At 47.3% G+C, this 16,772-nt stretch overlaps 1 protein-coding gene across 2 annotated transcripts; it reads right to left on the bottom strand.

The window, feature by feature from the left end:
• Positions 1-311: 311 nt before the first annotated feature.
• LOC109307446 (cytochrome P450 4B1-like) lies at positions 312-15,205 on the bottom strand. Of its 2 annotated transcripts, none has more exons than XM_019531379.1 (12): positions 14,743-15,204; positions 13,561-13,702; positions 12,521-12,565; positions 11,553-11,680; positions 9,144-9,268; positions 8,889-9,043; positions 8,266-8,372; positions 6,913-7,103; positions 5,566-5,699; positions 3,720-3,784; positions 2,850-2,932; positions 312-723 (listed from the first exon to the last, which is right to left on the bottom strand). In XM_019531379.1, the coding sequence occupies exons 1-12, from the start codon at positions 14,926-14,928 to the stop codon at positions 555-557; spliced, it is 1,530 nt and encodes a 509-aa protein (XP_019386924.1). In that variant the 5' UTR covers positions 14,929-15,204; the 3' UTR covers positions 312-554. The 2 variants fall into 2 exon arrangements, with proteins under 2 accessions (XP_019386924.1, XP_019386925.1); XM_019531380.1 differs by having other exon boundaries at positions 637-723; positions 2,820-2,932; positions 14,743-15,205.
• Positions 15,206-16,772: the final 1,567 nt, after the last annotated feature.

Genomic DNA, 16,772 nt, shown 5'->3' with positions numbered 1-16,772 from the left:
GGCTACAGATGAACCCTTCACAAGTCCCATGTAGCTTACAGGCTGCCAGTTGGGCAGCCCTGAGTTAACCCATTGGTTAGCAGGGGTTGGGCATCAAAGGCTCACTTAAGTGCTATGGAGAAAGAGTTAGTTCACAGGAATTCTTCCTTCTACAGTTTGTGTTGGAGAACAGGTGTGTGAGATGATCTGCTTGTGCAGTGTGGGGCTGCAGGAGCCCGAAATTGCTGCCCTTACTTGCATGCAAGTTGGGGTATAAGACTACATTTGCTTGCACTGATGAGCAAGGAGTTTCTTACTCAGGAAGCAGTGAGTCTGTGGCTTTTTTTTTTTTTTTTTATTGCCATGGTCAGAATGTGTGTTCTCTTCCCCCGAGACCTGCTTCCCCCAATCTCTGGGGAGGCAACGGAGAAAACGGGCACTGAGTAGTCAAGGAGAAATTATAACCAGGGCTGGTTGAACAGGGGTATGCATCTAAGCAAGCAGATTGCTTGCACTCCCTTGGTAACGAGTGGATGTTGCAGAAGCCCCTGTGATGCTCCCTGCTTTCCATGATATCAAGGAAGTTTCCTTAAGAGCAGGTGTATCCCATTCTGGGACTTGAGGACGAGCTGTGGCATCGGCTTGGGGGGCTTGGCCGGGTCAGGGGAGAGTTCAAAGCGCAGCAGGGTCAGGGCGAGAGCCACTTTCATCTCATTCATGGCAAACTGCTGCCCGATGCAGTTCCTGGGGAGAGGAAGGAGAAAGCTGATCGTCACGGAGTGGGGCCTATGAGTGGCCGTGATCTTACTAGTACCCCCTACTGTGTCAATTCGGTGATCCAGCATCCTCAACTCACCCACCACGTCTTTGATGTTATGAAGTTCAATATGGGAGGCTGCCTTTTATCACCCTGGACACTGCTGATGCTATTCCTCTGCTCCAAGTGGGGTGCCCCAATGCACCCCTGCCTTATGGGCAATGCATGCCTTCTACCTCCCCTTCAGCACGCCCCAAGCCTCGCAGCTGTCCCTGGACGTTATTAGGTCCCTCACCCTCTAGCGCCCTCTCTGGCACCCCTGGGCTTGTCATGCCCTGGTGCCCCTCTCTGGCACCCTTGGGCTTGCTATACACCTGGCACCCCTGGGCTTGTCATGCCCTGACGCCCCTCTCAGGTGTTCCTAGACTTATTACGCGCCTGGCGCCCCTTCACCGGCGCCCCTGGGCTGCTCGTGCAACTTGCACCCCTCTGGGCCGGTCATGTACCTGATGCCCCTTTACCTGCACCTCTGGGCTGGTCCTGTGACCCACGCCCCTTTACCGGCACCCTTTGGGCTTGCCACATAACCTGTGCCCCTTTACCGATGCCTCTGGGCTAGTCACGCAGCCTGTGCCCCTCTATCAGGGTCCCTGGGCTTGCCTCGCCCAGGCAACTCCCAACCGGGGCCTGTCTTGCGCTCTCCACGCTCCTTGCCCCCCTCAGGGGCCTATGCCGCGTTGCCTGCGCTCCTTGCCCACTCTCGGGGCTTCTCATGGTTGGGGCTCAGGCGGCCTTAGCCTTACCTGGCCCCCAGACCCACCTTCTCGGGCCTAGCTCATGCGCTTCCTGCGCTTGGGGCTCAGGTGGCCCGTAGCTATGCCTGGCCCCTGACCCTTCTTCTGGGTCATATACCCCACTGGGCAGAATACTGCCTCCTTACAGGGCTGGGGTCACAACACCCCACATCACACCTCTCCCTGGTGTTCACCCGTAGCGCCAGCTCCAGCACCAATCACTGTGCCGCTTACTGCACCCACACTGGGCACCAGGAACCCCCAAATTATTGGGGAGTTCCCATGAGGCCTCCTCGCACCCCTACAGCCTCACCCAGTCCTCCGGTCTAACAACTCAACCACAAGCCAAACGGCTGCCACATAAACAACAAGGAGCCTCTAGGCTCATAGCATAAACTTCAAGCCACCCTGGCTCCCAACCATACCTCCCTTAGGGCTTGCACTCTCCCACATCATTGCAGCCAGTCAGCGTGTTCAGGCTGCAACCCTCAACTCGGCCTGCTCAGCTCTCCCACAAAGCTCCTGCTCCTGCAGCTGCCAGAAGGGAACTGCTCACTAAGCTCTGGCCTGAGCTGTTTATAAAGGCCCGGCCCTGCCCCCTTCTGGCCACATGACCTGCCTGGTTGCCCCAGCAACCGGCACCTGAGCTGCCCTGATAATTGGCAGCTCTCCTTAATTTCTCTCCAGGCAGGGGACCCCTAGTGCCCCTGTGACACTGATGAGCCTGAGCCGAGCTCTTGCTTTTGGGGGAGCACCATCCTCCCCAAAGATCCCCTGGCGTTTAACATGCTTTGCCAACAGGTTGTGCTGCCTCAGGGGAGCAGTGTGTGCAGGGATTCATGCTTCTGCTGCATGCACAGTGCCTGTCATGAGGAGCCTCTTTACCAATGAGGGACTTTATACACGGCACGATTTGCTTGTCTTATAGGAAGCGTTTCTTTCATTACTGAAGGGCAGCCGCCTTTGGAGAGTAATATGGCAGCTGTTCCTATATAGTTCAGAAGTTATAGTGCCTATCTTGCTGGGATCCTTTGACCCTAGTGGACTTCCTGCCCCTGGGGCCAGGGGCTGGACTCTGAGCTTCTGAGGTCCCTTCCAACCCTAATGTCAATGAAATCTATGAAGATGAGGTGCTTCTCTCTGAAGGAAACTTCAGGGAAACCAATGCAACTAGTCCAGCTGGCATTTAAGACAACAGCTCCCCTCTTGTGAAAAGCACCATGAGACTCCTGATGGCTAAGGGAGAGGTTCCCCCCACCTGCACAAAATGGAAATGAAGGGATCCCAACCCTTCAGGGTGTCCCTGAACTCTTCCTCACCTGGCTCCAGCTGCAAAGGGCAGGAAAGCATACGAATGCCGCTGGGAGGTGTTCTCTGGTAAAAACCTCATGGGATCAAACACCTGCAGGGAGAGAGGTTTTTTAAGGGTAGGCTGCAAAGGTTTGCAATTGTCAAATAGAGCATGGCTTGGCTTGGCTCCAGCAAGAAATGCACTAGGTTTCTAGATTTACGAAGGGTGCAAGCCACAGCATTTCCCCATGGAGCTTGTGCAGAAGATGCCTGTTCACAGCCAGATACAGGGTCTAATTCTGGCAGGAGTTACACGGGTATCTGGTACAGGGGCCCCCAACATGGCAAGTCTTCTAGGACAGCACAATGGGAAGTGGCTGTGATCTTCTTTGAGTGATTGGTTAGCCATGCTCAAAAGGAGAGCTGGGATGTGCTAACTAGAAAGGTGAGCTAAATCTTGCAGAAGGAAAGTGCTGTTTCCCAGAGCTTCCTTTTGCAGCTTTCTCTTCCCTGTGCTGCCTCCCTTTCTTCAAAGTACCCTTTCGTTGGGTCTAGAAAGCTATTTGAACTGTCCCTCTCCCATTAATCCCACCCACATTGCCAATCAAACAGGAGGAGATGGCCAGTGCAACCCATTTTAAACATCCTCATCTTTCACTGTGAGAGATACAGAATCGTTAGGGCCAGCTCATCCTTTAAAGTTGCATTGCATCTTGTTCTGCACAGATACCATTTTGAGTCTGATGCAAACACACCCCTATTTAAGTCCAAATGATTTTTGGTAAGAAGTATTTTGAAGGAAGAAAGTGTCAAAGCTGGTTCCCAGCTATCCTGAAACACAGTTTTTTTGTCTAAACAGTTGGATCAGCTTTCCCTTACTTTAGTAAAGGCCAAAGTACCTCAGGATCTTTCCACACGCTCCGGTTCCTATGGAGGGCATAAATGCTCACTGTAACCACTGACCCTGCAAGAAAGAGGCTTGGGATGTCACAGAGCAAACTGGTATTATACAGGACTATGTAATAATGGCTTAGTAACCTCTATACCTGGCACTGGTGTATCGTTCTAGCTCGCTAGCTTTTACTTCCTGAAGAGGTGAGGGGAAGAAATCTCATTATGAAGCTGGTTAAGCATTGGAAGAGACTTTTGAGAGAGGCTGTAGAATCTCTATCCTTGGATGTTTTTAAGAGCAGGCTAGAAAAAAACTTGGCTGGGCTGGTTTAGTCAGGGATGGTCTTGCCTTGAGCAGGGACTTAGACTAGATGACCTCCCTTCCAGCCCTACTTGTTGTTTGGTTTTTTTTTTTTCAGTCCATGAAAGCCTACAAGCTTTGCATTGCTGCTTCATGTGGTAGCTCCGGAAGCAACAGAGGTGTTTTAATACTTTTTGCTTGCAGGATGGGGCAGATGAAGAGAAAATGCAAGTTTTTTAAACAAATAAATTTGAACTGGATTCAGTTCTGAGTTGTGCATCGCTGGTGAAATGGCCAAGGGGAGTGCTGATGGAAGACTTGCTAGAACTGGTGAAACTCCCCATTAGCTGTGTGTGTATGTTCAGCTTCAAAGTCATTTGGGTATGTTAATGCATCGCTTAATTGGTGTGTGAGCATGAGGAACCACAGCAGCCGCGGGGGGGGAGGTCAATGCTTGTGACCTTCCTGAAGATTGTTATAATTTTGGAGCCAGATTTTCCTTGATTTGCACAATTGTGCACTTGTGTATTCTGCCCTAGAACACAGGGGGAGGCAATTTGTGACATCATTGTCTTTATTTGTTGCATCTGATTATCGGGAGCTTTTATGTTCACACCTAGCAGCCAATCATTGTGTGGAGGTTGGTCCCTACCAAATTGATCCAAACTGTGTTGAAGTTCACAAGAAGAAGCCTGTTGCCTCTTCATGGGCTTTGAATCAAGGCCTTTGTTCCAAGTGCATGCTTGACAATGCAATACAGTGTAATCCAGGAGCAGGTGATTTTTGCAGAGGTCTGAGTCTCTCTTTCCATGGAGGAATGGTTAAGAGGTTGGATAAAAGCACCTGAGCATTGGGAAGGACTGCACTTGGAGCCTGGGGGAGCAAACGCAAAGAAAGCCAAGAAACTCATCTGCCCCAGGTAAAACTTTTACTAGTGGAGTTGGTGGAAGAAAGGAAGTTGGCTTCTCTCCCTCACTGTTGAGTGGGCAGGAGACAACCAGGGAGAGTTAATCAGACACTAGCCAAAGGGAAACAAAGAGCTGTGGTCTACTCTAGGGATGTCCAACTTCTGAGTGGCCTGAGGCCCCGGGCCTGGCGAACACACGTTGCGGGGCTGTGCACATCCACAGCACCATGTTGGCTCTCTCCCTCCGCCACACTGTATGGGCCACATTCCCTCACCCTCCCAGCACCACGTTGACTTACATGGCTGTACCAGTGGAGGCACACCCGGATGAGCCACACATGAAGCCCATAGGCCACCAGTTAGGTAGCACTGAATCCAAGAAACCCTGTGGCAACTATCGGTGGTGGATCAAGGGTGCTCTCCCTCACCCCATCCAAGAGTCACATTGTAAATGATAATGGACACATAATGAAACCCTTGAGCACCACAAGCTGCTTGATGAGCTCTTCCCCTTCAATTGCATGAGAGCCCTATGCCATCTCTTTGGAACAAGATGTGTTCAAGGGCAAAGGATCATTTCCATGGGGGTGTTCAGGATGGTGGTGCAAGATAGTTATGCCCCCGAGTGCAAAATGAGCAGACAAACCTTCTGGTAAGCTCCGGCCATCGTTAAATGTGATGGGTTTGCTGAGCTGTCGGGACACCCCAGAGACTGGCGGGTACAAGCGCAGGATCTCCTTGATGCACATAGTGGTGTAAGTCATCTTACCAAGGTCCTCCCTGAAAGCAACCACAGGTAGAAACTGCAAATGGGGCAGCACCTTCCATGACAAAAATACCAGCCAGAAGCATCTGGCCTCAGCCAGTCATACTACATTTTTATCATTTAAAGATGAAGAAAGTGATCTTGGAACCAAAGCTTAATGCTGAATTATTAATTATGGGGTTTGTAACCACTTCTGGTACAGACATCCTGCCAGAACTGGACATTGCTTAGAGTTATAGTGCTATTTAGGCTCAACCTTATCTCTAGACACATACCCTACTCCCAATCTATATTATGTTCCTGCGACAGAGTCCCAAACGCAAGTTTTGCTAGGAATTCATCCTCACATGAGTTACTTTTCTGCTTTATTCTCATGACTGGCGGTCAAGACAGGAAGCAGGATATCCAAGAGCAGGAATTCAGGTGGTGGTAGACTTCCTGTGTTCTCAGGTTTTATCTCTGGGGAATTCTGAATATGCTGCATAGGACAGACAGGCTAAGAGGAAGTTTGCCTTCAGCATAAAGGTTTTTAATGTTGATGGTTGATAGACTTAGCCTAGTGGTCAGGTCTAGGAGAGGCCTTTATGTGGCAGTGTAGACAAACTCTTCATCTCTCGTTGCATTTACTCTCCTAACTGCAAGCTCTCTGGCACTTAAGCCATGCTTGTTTTGTGTTTCTACAACACAACACAATGACCCCTGGTCTATGACTAGGGTTTTTAGGCTCTACCACAATGTGAATAAAAAATAACCAAATGCTTCACCAGGATGCGTTTTAAAGTGCTTGAATGAAAGTTTAAAAATGCCAGCTCTGGCTATTCGGGATTACATTTTTCAAGAGACTGTTTTGGATTCTTTTCTTTCCCCCATTTATATATCAAATAGGCCAAATGCCTGCCAAATAATAGGCCAAATAATCAAATAGGCCAAATAATCGATAGGCCAAATGCTGCCCTGTATCCTGATGATACCTTCAGTGACTTCAAGAGATTTAAGCTTTCTATCCCAAAGAAGCAGCTGCATTTTAATGAGAGAGAGAAAAATGTAATGTCTCTGAGATGAAGAGCCTTTAACCCAAAATTTGTTTGGATCTGACTCTCAATCTCCTTGTCAGTCATGGGTGTTGTATTCTCTAAATGAAGAAGCTATGAAATGGTCATGATTTTTCCTTCTTAGACAAAATTTACCTTATGTTGCTCATTAGTAGAACAATGAGCTGGATCTTACCACTGAACTGTGTCCCGGCCTCCCAGGATCTCCTGGATCTCTTCCCTGCATCTCTGCTGGTGCTCTGGGTACAAAGCCATGCAGTATAACATCCAGGAGATCCCACTGGCCGTGGTGTCATGACCCTCAAACATGAACGTGTCCACCTCGGCACGTAGGTCCTCATCAGATAATCCAACTCCATTTTCATCCTGAGAAAGAAGGGAGATGAGTCATATCAAAACACTGAAAATTTGCATGGTCTTTTCTGGAGTGAAAAATTCATTAGTGAAGTTGACAGGCCTGATTTCCTATTTCATCTATGTTCAAGCAGCAATGACAGTAAAGGAGTAAAACCTGATCTACCTTAGGTCAGGTCAGGTCCATCAGGAATTAAGTCAGGCAACCCCCCTCAAGTATCGGTGTTGAGCTTTGATCCAACTTGGATCCATTAAGATGTCAGGTGCAAAGCTTGCAAAGAACACTAACTTTAACATGCCAACTTCTTCTCACTACAAGAGTTCTTGCCATGCTTTTTTTTTCTACGCCAAGAATAGCTGTGTACTTTGAGCAAGGATTACTTCCATGTTAGATGACAAGGTAAAAGAAGAAACAAAATGAGGCATCTCCCAATGGAAGGGTGCAATCACCAAGAAATAAAAGGAGCTAAATTGATTTAATAGATTTCATAGACATTGGGGTTGGAAGGGACCTTGGAAGATTGAGTCCAGCCCCCTGCCTCAGGGGCAGGAAGTTAGCTAGGGTCAAAGGATCCCAGTAAGATAGGTGCCCAAATCTTTCTTAAAAGAGTCCAGAGTAGGTGTTTGCACACCTCTGGGCGGGGAGTCTATTTCAGGCCTTGGGGGCTCAGATAGTAAAGAAGTTTTTTTCCTTAAGGTCCAACAGTCACAAACTCCTGCAAGACCATTTTAGACTGGACATGTCATCCCCTGGGGTGCTCTGGTGAACAGGTGTTCCCCCAGATCCTGATGTACACCCCTTATATTGCATACACCAGTCAACGTAATCTCTCCCCATTTTTCCATGGGATATGCCAAAAAGTCTCATTCTTCCTTTGGTGCTTCGATGCCTCTGCCTCTGTTCCCTTAATGTGTTTCATGACAATAGACTCGTGGGGATGAAGAAATTCATTTTTTCCCAAAGCAATTTATCTGCTGAATGCTGCAAGTCGCATGCACCCCTCCGGCTTCGCTTCCTTTCCCTTCCAACCCACCTATTGGCCAACAATGTGAGGAAGAAAGTAGTAAGGGATAAGGAAGTTATTGTCAAGAATAGGCAGATGGTTGATGCTGACATGGAGTAAGACACAAGAATATTTCTTGGCTGCTTATGTACATATTTTTGAATCCTCACCTTGGCACAGAGAAGAATGTCGAGAAAATCCATGTGTCTCCTCTTCCTGATCTTTTCAAGTTCTCTCTCATCTTGGAGCATCTTCTTTCTCTCTCTTATTACACTGTCTGCATAAGAGAGAGTACAAAAAGATGCCAGGGTCAGCTCTGTCCTTGATACGACTCTGCTGAACTGGAATGGTGTTCCACCAGGGTTGCATTTGGCCTAGATCTGAATCCTAGTATTTTATCTGACCTAGAAAACTATTTTTCGTTGAAGGAGGAGAAGCTTCCATTCATAGACTGCAACAGACAAGATCACTGTGGAACAGCAGTTAATCTCAGGGGCACAGCACGATCTTTAAGCACCCAGAGAGGGTGGAAATTATGCTGAGCAATGGAGAGCAAGGGTCTGGGGAGAGGAGTCTTGCCTGCCCTGGCTCTCCTCACTTAAATGGCAGCCGCTAGTGTTTCTATTGTCTGTGGCAAAGACTCCTGGGAGGAGGGGATCATACTAGGACCCCCTTGAATTGACCCCAGCCCCAGGCTCCAACTTAATTATCTTTCCCTTCCACCAGGATGAATTGCACCAGGTGAGACATCCTGCATTCAAGAGAAGATGGAAAGGAGGACAACAGTAAATACCTGTATGGAGATGTGCTAGCTTACAAGCCTTGTGGAAGCGGCGTCCCTGGGGATTGATTTGGTAAAGGAAGTCACTTCTAGGCAGGAAAAACCTCATTCTATGGAACACCAGGTAGGTCAGGTCATACACAGCTTTGATGTAATAGTCCAAGTCACTGCAGAACAAGTCAGAATTGGATAATATATCAGTGAGGATAATATGGTAATGGGAAATGGGAACATTTTCAGCAGGTTTTGAAAGGACCCCATACTAACGTGTTGATCTGGCAGTTGCTATGACAACTGAAGGCGCATTTCATGATGCTGTCCAGAGCCATCAAACTGACGTGTTCAAAAAGCTCCACTGACTTATTCTGTGTGATCAGCTTTTCCCATTTATCCTAGAGGAAGAGAGGCAGAGATGAGGAGTCCTTCTGGAAAGACAATTCCAGAAAAGTCTTTCCTGAGTAAAGACAACCCATTCAATGGGCTTTTCCTGCCTCTCTGATCTGCACCCTCCCAAGTTCACATCAATAATTTATATGCTGGCACGCAAGGAAAGCATCTGATCTAAAAAGTAAAATGCTGACAGGGATCAGTATTTCCTTGTCAAATCGGGTTATAAAACTATTCATTTACAACTGGAGATGGTGCTTGGTCATAGGTCAGATCCATGCTTGAAGGCAGACTTCATAGTTTTGGGCCTGAACCAAAACCCAAAGTAAATTTCCCTAAAATAAGGGAAAGTTGGAACCATATCTGGAGACTGACTCGGGCCCACCCCTCTATTTTTGAGGTTTTTTCCTGATAAAATGTGGTAATTTCTAAAAGGAAACTAATCCAACCCATTAACTTAAGGAAACATGTCCAAATTGGGTGACTAAGAAGGAAAGAGGGGAAACCCATATGCACTAATTCTTGCTTAATGCCATTCAGATTTTCTATAGTCTTTACTGCTATAGGTGTACCTAAAACCCAGAAGACACTGCTGGAAATGTTAATATGCGTTCTACCTGTTTGAGTCATCCTAGCGAATTTCATAATTAACTATAATCAGCCATACACCTGTCAATGTAAAGGGATATCAGATCCTTATAGCATGTCACATTTTCTTGCGTTCCAGTTGTGCTGAAGAACATGTTTACTCTTTCCTCAGTCCTTTGGTAATGAATAAATTACTTGATTTCTTTTTCTCTTGCCAATGTTAGAAACCAATTATTGCAAGTTAAGGTTTTTACTAATTAAATGGCAAGAGAGGACTGTTTGGTTAGAACATACCCACTCTATTCAGTGAAGGATAAATTGCCCACAGACTTTATCTTCATCATGATCAGACATGTGAAGTATGAATTTGATGGCTTTTGGTTTAAGAAAATTTGAGATAGAAGTACTGTCACCAAAAATTGATCTAGAAAAAGTTAGTACAATACATACGTTCTTTAAGCGTGTATATACCTCTTGTTTAACTTGTTTTCTCTTCATCTTCCCTTCTCTACTCTTGTTTCTCAGTCTCCCTGCTTGTGTTTGGCTCTGACTCCCTCTATCTTCAATATAGTTTGCTTTCTTACCCTTACCTTGGGGGCAACATATTCCACAGATTTCTTTTTCCATGTTTCACGTGACGGGTGTCACTTCTGGGGCCAGGACTTAGGTTGGCCCACCTGTTTACGTAGGGCAGACTGCTCCAGTCTCGCCTGCCGTGACTTTGACGGTATAATAACTGGTGGGTGATATAATGTGGTGGGCTGCCCATTCTATTGCCTGATGCTAGGGGGGTGCTATCCACGGCTCTGAACCTCCCTTAAACCATAGCCAATGCTTCACAGATTGCATCCATAGTTATAAGTGCTCTGGCCAGAAGCCAAGTCAAACTGCCTTATGCTGGGCCTCTCACATTCATTCTGCCCCCCCTCTCACAGGGCCTCATTCATACCAACCTTCCCTGTTCCTCCTGAGTGGCCTTCAAGCCATTTGCTTCCATAACACTCCGGGTGATTCCCACCCTGCAACCCTTTGGGCGCTTGTTGTAGCGTATCTGTAGGTGATGGTCCTTACCTAACACTAAGCTGACTTTAGCCACAGGCCCCTCCCTTGGGGATCTTCCTGCCCCCTTCTGGGGCTTGGGGTCTTACAACCCCAGGGACTCACGTGCCTTTCCCTCCCACTGAGGCCCCCTCCTTCCCCAAAGCCTCATCCTTACCTCCAGGGTGTTCCTGGAGCCAGAGCTCAGCAGGGAGATGTTTCTTCTCTGCTGGTGGATCTCAAACTTCTCCCTCTGCCCCAGGGAGCTGATCACTAAATGGCTGCCCTAGTCAGGCACCTGCCATCTTCCTGGTCTAGCCCTTAGTGATGGAGCACTAAAGCTGCTCTGTTACAGTTCACCACTACTGGGATGAAAAATATTATATTCTGATTTTATTCCTATCTATTTTACCAGATGAAAGACAATACATTGGGTCTACCCTTGGCTGAAATAAATTGTTGTAGCTCAGCCAACTTCAAAGGAGCTTTGGTGATTTTTACACCATATGGGGATCTTGGCCTTTTACTAACATGGCTGTAGTAAATTTCTGGGAAAGAAGGTCCATGTAACATCTCACTCCAGTTCCTTCCCTTCTGTTCCAGATCCAGTCACTGTCCTACCTCTATAGCTGAAATGCATACAACAATTGTGACCATTCCTACCAGCATCACTTTGGCAGAATCTGAAATCAATGACACGTAAGGTTTCAATATCTCATAATGAAATGCTGGAGTCAGCAGCCTCCGATGCCTGAACCACTTTGGCCCATGTAAAACCAATAATCCTTTTCCTGGAGGAAAAGAAATAATAAAGAGATGGTCATATACTTCACCCAAAATATGAGTTAATCTTATTAATTTTCATAGCATCTGTATCATTATGTCCTTTGTCTCTAGTGACTGGCCAAAATTCAGGGTTTTGTAGGAAGAGAAATTGGTAATGGAATTGGGTCTCTTTTAATGCTAATGTATTTAAAAGAATGTAGAAACCCTTAAATATTTAATTTAATTTTTTCCCCGTCTCGCCTGTTTTTGGTTTTCAGATGTCCAGACTTTGTATAAATATGTCAATAGTGCACTTTCATGGAGCACTTTGTCAATCTAGGCTCTGAGTTAAGCTGATCTTTTTTTTTTCAACATGCATCACTTAAGGCAATAATCTTGAAACCCAAATAGTGCTGCCAGTCAGCTCCATTAAACTCCAGGTAGGGTATAATGGTGTCACCAAGTGGGGAGCTGGAAAACAGTGAGGCTGATTTATATAAGAGTGGTAAACATTTACCTTGCCCAACGTTTATCCTGAATTGGTTGTGAAATCTCATCTATAATCTGCTGTTGGAGTAGGATTTTGGATTAAGGAGGACTGGCCTGTATTAATTCCTATGTTTAATATGTAGTCTTCCAGAGCTTTCCATTGGGAAACGCTATCTTCACTGGCTTTTTAAATAAATAGGAATCAAATACATGAAACTACAGGACAAGAACATAAAACATGCCGTGAGCCAATGACGCAAACAAAACAAATTAGGTTGAAAGCTGATGCTTAGGGTTTATGGTTAAAGTCATAGAGTGGTCCTGGTCCATCATCTATTTGCTGGCTTCATGGTGGGGTAAAGCATGAGTCTACGTACCAATCCAGGGAACAATGAACTTGTAGGCTAGATCAGACTTTGGATCTGTAATTTTCAACACAAGAAGCAAAAGCACAGTGTTAAAGGTTAAAATATATGAACACAGTGAAACAACACAGTAGAGATGTCATTGCCAGATGAAGACCTTGAGCCAGATCTCTAAAGGCATTAATGTACCAGGTCCCAGCTATTTTTTTTAACAGAAAACCAGCAGGGTAGTTCTGTTTTTCTGGGATCATGTACTTACTCAAGTTTTGGGTAGCCAGGGTTCAGAGCATATTTGGAGCATATGGCAAAAATCTCCCCTTTCCTATGCTTTCCCACCCTAAGAGTGCATCTATACATGCAAATACTGTGACTTGGTATACTCCAGTGCAACTTTCACCGAAGTAAACTAATCCAGGCATCACCATCTACATGTGTGTTTACTTGAACTAATTTACTCTGCCATCAGCTAGTACCTGTGCCTGATGGAATTATCTGACGGCAAAGTTAGTCTACTTCAGCCTAATGGTAGGGCACGTGTCGATGGTGATGCTTTACTGTGGAGCAAATTAGCCTACTCTACAGTAAAGCACATGTGTAGATGCTCCGTAAAAGGAGGAATTTGTAAATATACCAGAAGACACATTCATTGAGGGCAAAGACTATCACTGACAAGGTCTTTGTATAATATTTAACATAATGGGGACTTGTTCATTATAGCTGTAGAATGGGCTTCATTATTCTCACTGTAGCTTCCAAAACTAGGAAAAGGAGAAGGAGAGAAGGTTTGAAATGCTCACTAGGGCTTATCTCAATAACTTCCCTGGGAAACATTTATATACTATGTAGGGGTGAAACCCCAAAAGAGATTTGGAGAGCTCAGGGTTTGGGAAGGGGCATAATGGAGGGAACAACAGAAATTAATTGAAGATCCAAGCAGGGAGAAGAGTCCTGATTACTCTCAGTGGAAATATCATTAGACACTTGTACTGAGGAAGAATCTGCTGATAGATATTTTTTTTTTTTTTGCCTGAAACAAGATGCAATGTTCTTACCTCCTCGGCCAAACACAATTTTGGCATAATCGGGATCGCTGATTATCAAGGTAGGTATGAACCCCATAAACCATCTGGTGAAGGCATGGGAGTATTTTTCAGACCAAACCAACAACTTGCTTAATTCTTCACCTTGAGGGATCTGAAATCAAGGTTGAAAGAGAAAGGAAGAGCTTGGAGCACAAGGGACATATATAAGAGAGATGGGGGTGAAATTCACCACAACATGGAAAATCCCCACAAGTCCTTCTAGCCCCCTTCACAGAAGATGGAGAGAAAGTGGAATGGACTTGCATGGAAGGAATCTGCACACCCAGTGAGTGATGAGACACTATGCTGGCTCCAAATTGGCTGGAAGCTGTGTCATACCAGCAGTTCAAAGAGGGCATAAAGCTGCAAGTATTCTCCCTGCACGATTTCCTCCTGGTAGCAAACAAAACACATTTCCAGCCTTTATCCAGGCTCTCCTGGCTCCTGGTCAGAATGAATATATATCCAGGGCAGTGCTGTGTTCTAGTTGTCCTGAAACGGGACAGCTAGAATGGATTGCCCATTTCTAGTAATCTTGGAATAGGTTACCCAGAGAGGTGGTAGACTGTCCATCCTTGAAGGTTTTGAAGACTTGGCTAGCAAAGCCTTGGCTGGGATGATGTAGTTGGGGCTGGTCCTGCTTGGAGCAGGGGGCTTGAACTAGATGTGACCTCCTGAGGTCTCTTCCAACCTTCACTTCCTATGAGTCCATGTAAACCCCAGGCTACTCTGACTTGGGTCTTGTTCCAAGTCTCCTTTCACCCTCACCCATCCCAACCCAGCTGAGTGCAAGGAGTGGACGTGAAAGGCATGCACTTTTAACAAAGGGAAAAAGGCTTTCCACATGACTTGTTCCACCACCAAGGCCCTGACCATGGAAAGCATTTAAGCTTGTGTTTAGCTTTTAGCAGCCCTCCTTAAACTGGTAGGACTCTCAACATTTTTTAAAGGAGCCAAAAACAAGGACAACCTCTTCTTTTTCTGCGCTAAACAATATGCCTAAATCTGATGGTAACTGCACAACTGCAAGTTCAGATGAAAGGAAAGTCCTTTCCAGCAGATTCCCTGTGCCTTGTTCCTTCCCCTCTCACAACCGGCTCATCAGAGCTGACCCTCGGGATGTATACAGCTTGATCCCCAGCTTCTCCTTACCTCGTGGTTGTGGCCATATAGCCAGTGTCTGGGAGGGCCTGGGAAGCTCTCAAAAGCTTTGATGAGCTCTTTTTTCTTCCAACACAGCTGAAGCACTTTTAGCAGCACCAAGATGAGGCAAAGCCCTGCACATAGGGATAGGGTAGAAAGGGAAGGTCTCACTATGTCCTCCAGCATGTATGCCATGGTCCTGCTGTTTCAGGGTCAGCAAAAGGTGTCCTCTTGCTGCCTTTCACGCTGCTGTTGTCTGTCCCTAAAGAGAAGGCCTAGTCAATGGTAAGATATTGGCCCTTCCCTTTCATCCAGGCGGAATGGACTGTTGTATGCAGGGCAATCCAGAGGGGATTTACATAGCAGGAAGCACACTCAGCCCAGCAATAGAAAAGCTTGACTCTTCTTGCTGAAATACCCAGCTTCCTTATAACCACGTCTCTTCTCCAGCTTTATTCAGAATAGCACAATAAGAAATCTTCTATGTAGAGAGGATTAGGAAGGCTTTTATAAACACTGGTTATTTAGTAACCTTATGTTGTTGAGGCTTTTTCTGTGGCTGGGGTGGGTAGTGTTAGAGATAAAGAACTGAACGTGGGAGACCTTTGCTCCCGTCCTATCCACACTCCATCCCATCATATGCACCATTTCGGACTCGAGGCTTATTGATCTACTATGTGAAACGTGTAGGCTATAGAAGGCCTTAAGCTGCTTATTGAAAGGAGGTATTTGTATCTGCTTGACTACAGTTTTGCTAGAAGAGGGGAGAAAATATCACAAGGTACGAAATCATTTTTAGTGACCTTGAGTAAAATGTGTGGAACAAAAACAGAGGTAAAGGCTGCAAGGTTACCATGAGTACTTCTGGTGGTTTGGTGATAGACATAGCTAATCAGTTAGGCTCTGGAGCAGCAAGAGATGTGCAGGTGAAAGCCCGCCTTGCTCCCGCTCCCCCAAAGCCCCCCAGAGACTCCCCAGAAGCTGTGGAGCCCCCCACTGACCCCCGCAAGCAAGGCCCGTGGTGGGAGGGGGTTAACCCCTCACTGAGTGGGAGGAGGCTGCTGAGTGGAACTGGGCTGGGTCAAGTCTCACCCAGCCCCCTAGGGAGCCACGTGACCAGGCTGCGCAAACAGGCACGCTCGCCTGCTGGCGCATGACTTAGCGCGGAATTCGTGCAGGAGGATGCGCGGGAGGGCCTGAAACCCTGCCTGCGAACCCCTCGGGGTAGACAGTCCCAGCCATAGCCGGCCTACCAGGGGCATGACATGGATGAGCATGCGTCACACCCCAAGGGTCCCCTCGGACTCTGTGCCCCCCTTCCCCCCGGCTCTGGCACCTCAGAGATGGCCATTCAAACTGAGCCCATGGTTCTGGGCTCCACACAGACGGCGGCCCTGGCTCCCAGCTGCAGGGGCTGCCTGTCCCTTTTTCAGGCTCTGGCGGCTGGGAGGATGGCCACCTCCCTGTGTGGGGTCTGCTCCCTTTTGGGGTCTCTGGCATGCCAGCTGGAGGAGTTCTAGGCCACAGTTCAGAGACTACGTGCCAGGCCCTTCTCCCCCGGGAGCCGGAGGGTAGACCTCCCACTCTGTCCAGCCAGGGGCATGGATCAAAGTGGTCGAGGGCCCTAAGGCCCGCTGCACCAAGGCCCCTGCCCCACCAGAGCTTAGCAACAGGTACACACCTCTTGCTGCTTCAGCAGAGCCTGATGAGTTGCCAGCTCCCACAGGCAATGCAGGCTCAACTTCACCTACCGCCCCTGCTCTCTCCAAGACAAAACGTAAGGTGTTTGTTGTGGGAGACTCCATCCTGGGGGGGACTGAGGGGACAATCTGCCACTCCGACCCCTTAGCCCAGGAAGTCTGCTGCTTCCCGGGGGCCCACATCCAGGACATTGTGGAGAAGATCCCTAAGCTCTTCCACCCAACAGACCACTACCCCATGCTCCTTATTCACGTGAGCACAATGACATGGCTTGGAGTGCTCCCAGCCGGGTCATGAGGTGCTACAGGGATTTGAGAGTAGGGCTAAAAGGTCTTGGG

The sequence above is a fragment of the Crocodylus porosus genome, unplaced genomic scaffold, assembly GCF_001723895.1.
Source record: "Crocodylus porosus isolate Cpor-Errol unplaced genomic scaffold, CroPor_comp1, whole genome shotgun sequence".
NCBI lineage: Eukaryota > Metazoa > Chordata > Crocodylia > Crocodylidae > Crocodylus > Crocodylus porosus.
This window is presented reverse-complemented; position numbering and strand designations above follow the sequence as displayed.

What these genes read in the sequence shown, in the direction of transcription:
- LOC109307446 (XM_019531379.1), bottom strand. Translation starts at nt 14,928, where the DNA reads ATGGCATACATGCTGGAGGACATAGTGAGACCTTCCCTTTCTACCCTA. An exon ending in ACATTCTTCTCTGTGCCAAG is followed by an intron (nt 7,104 to 8,265) that starts GTGAGGATTCAA and finishes CTTCTTTCTCAG; the next exon opens with GATGAAAATGGAGTTGGATT. An exon ending in CCCTTTGCAGCTGGAGCCAG is followed by an intron (nt 724 to 2,849) that starts GTGAGGAAGAGT and finishes TCCTCTCCCCAG; the next exon opens with GAACTGCATCGGGCAGCAGT.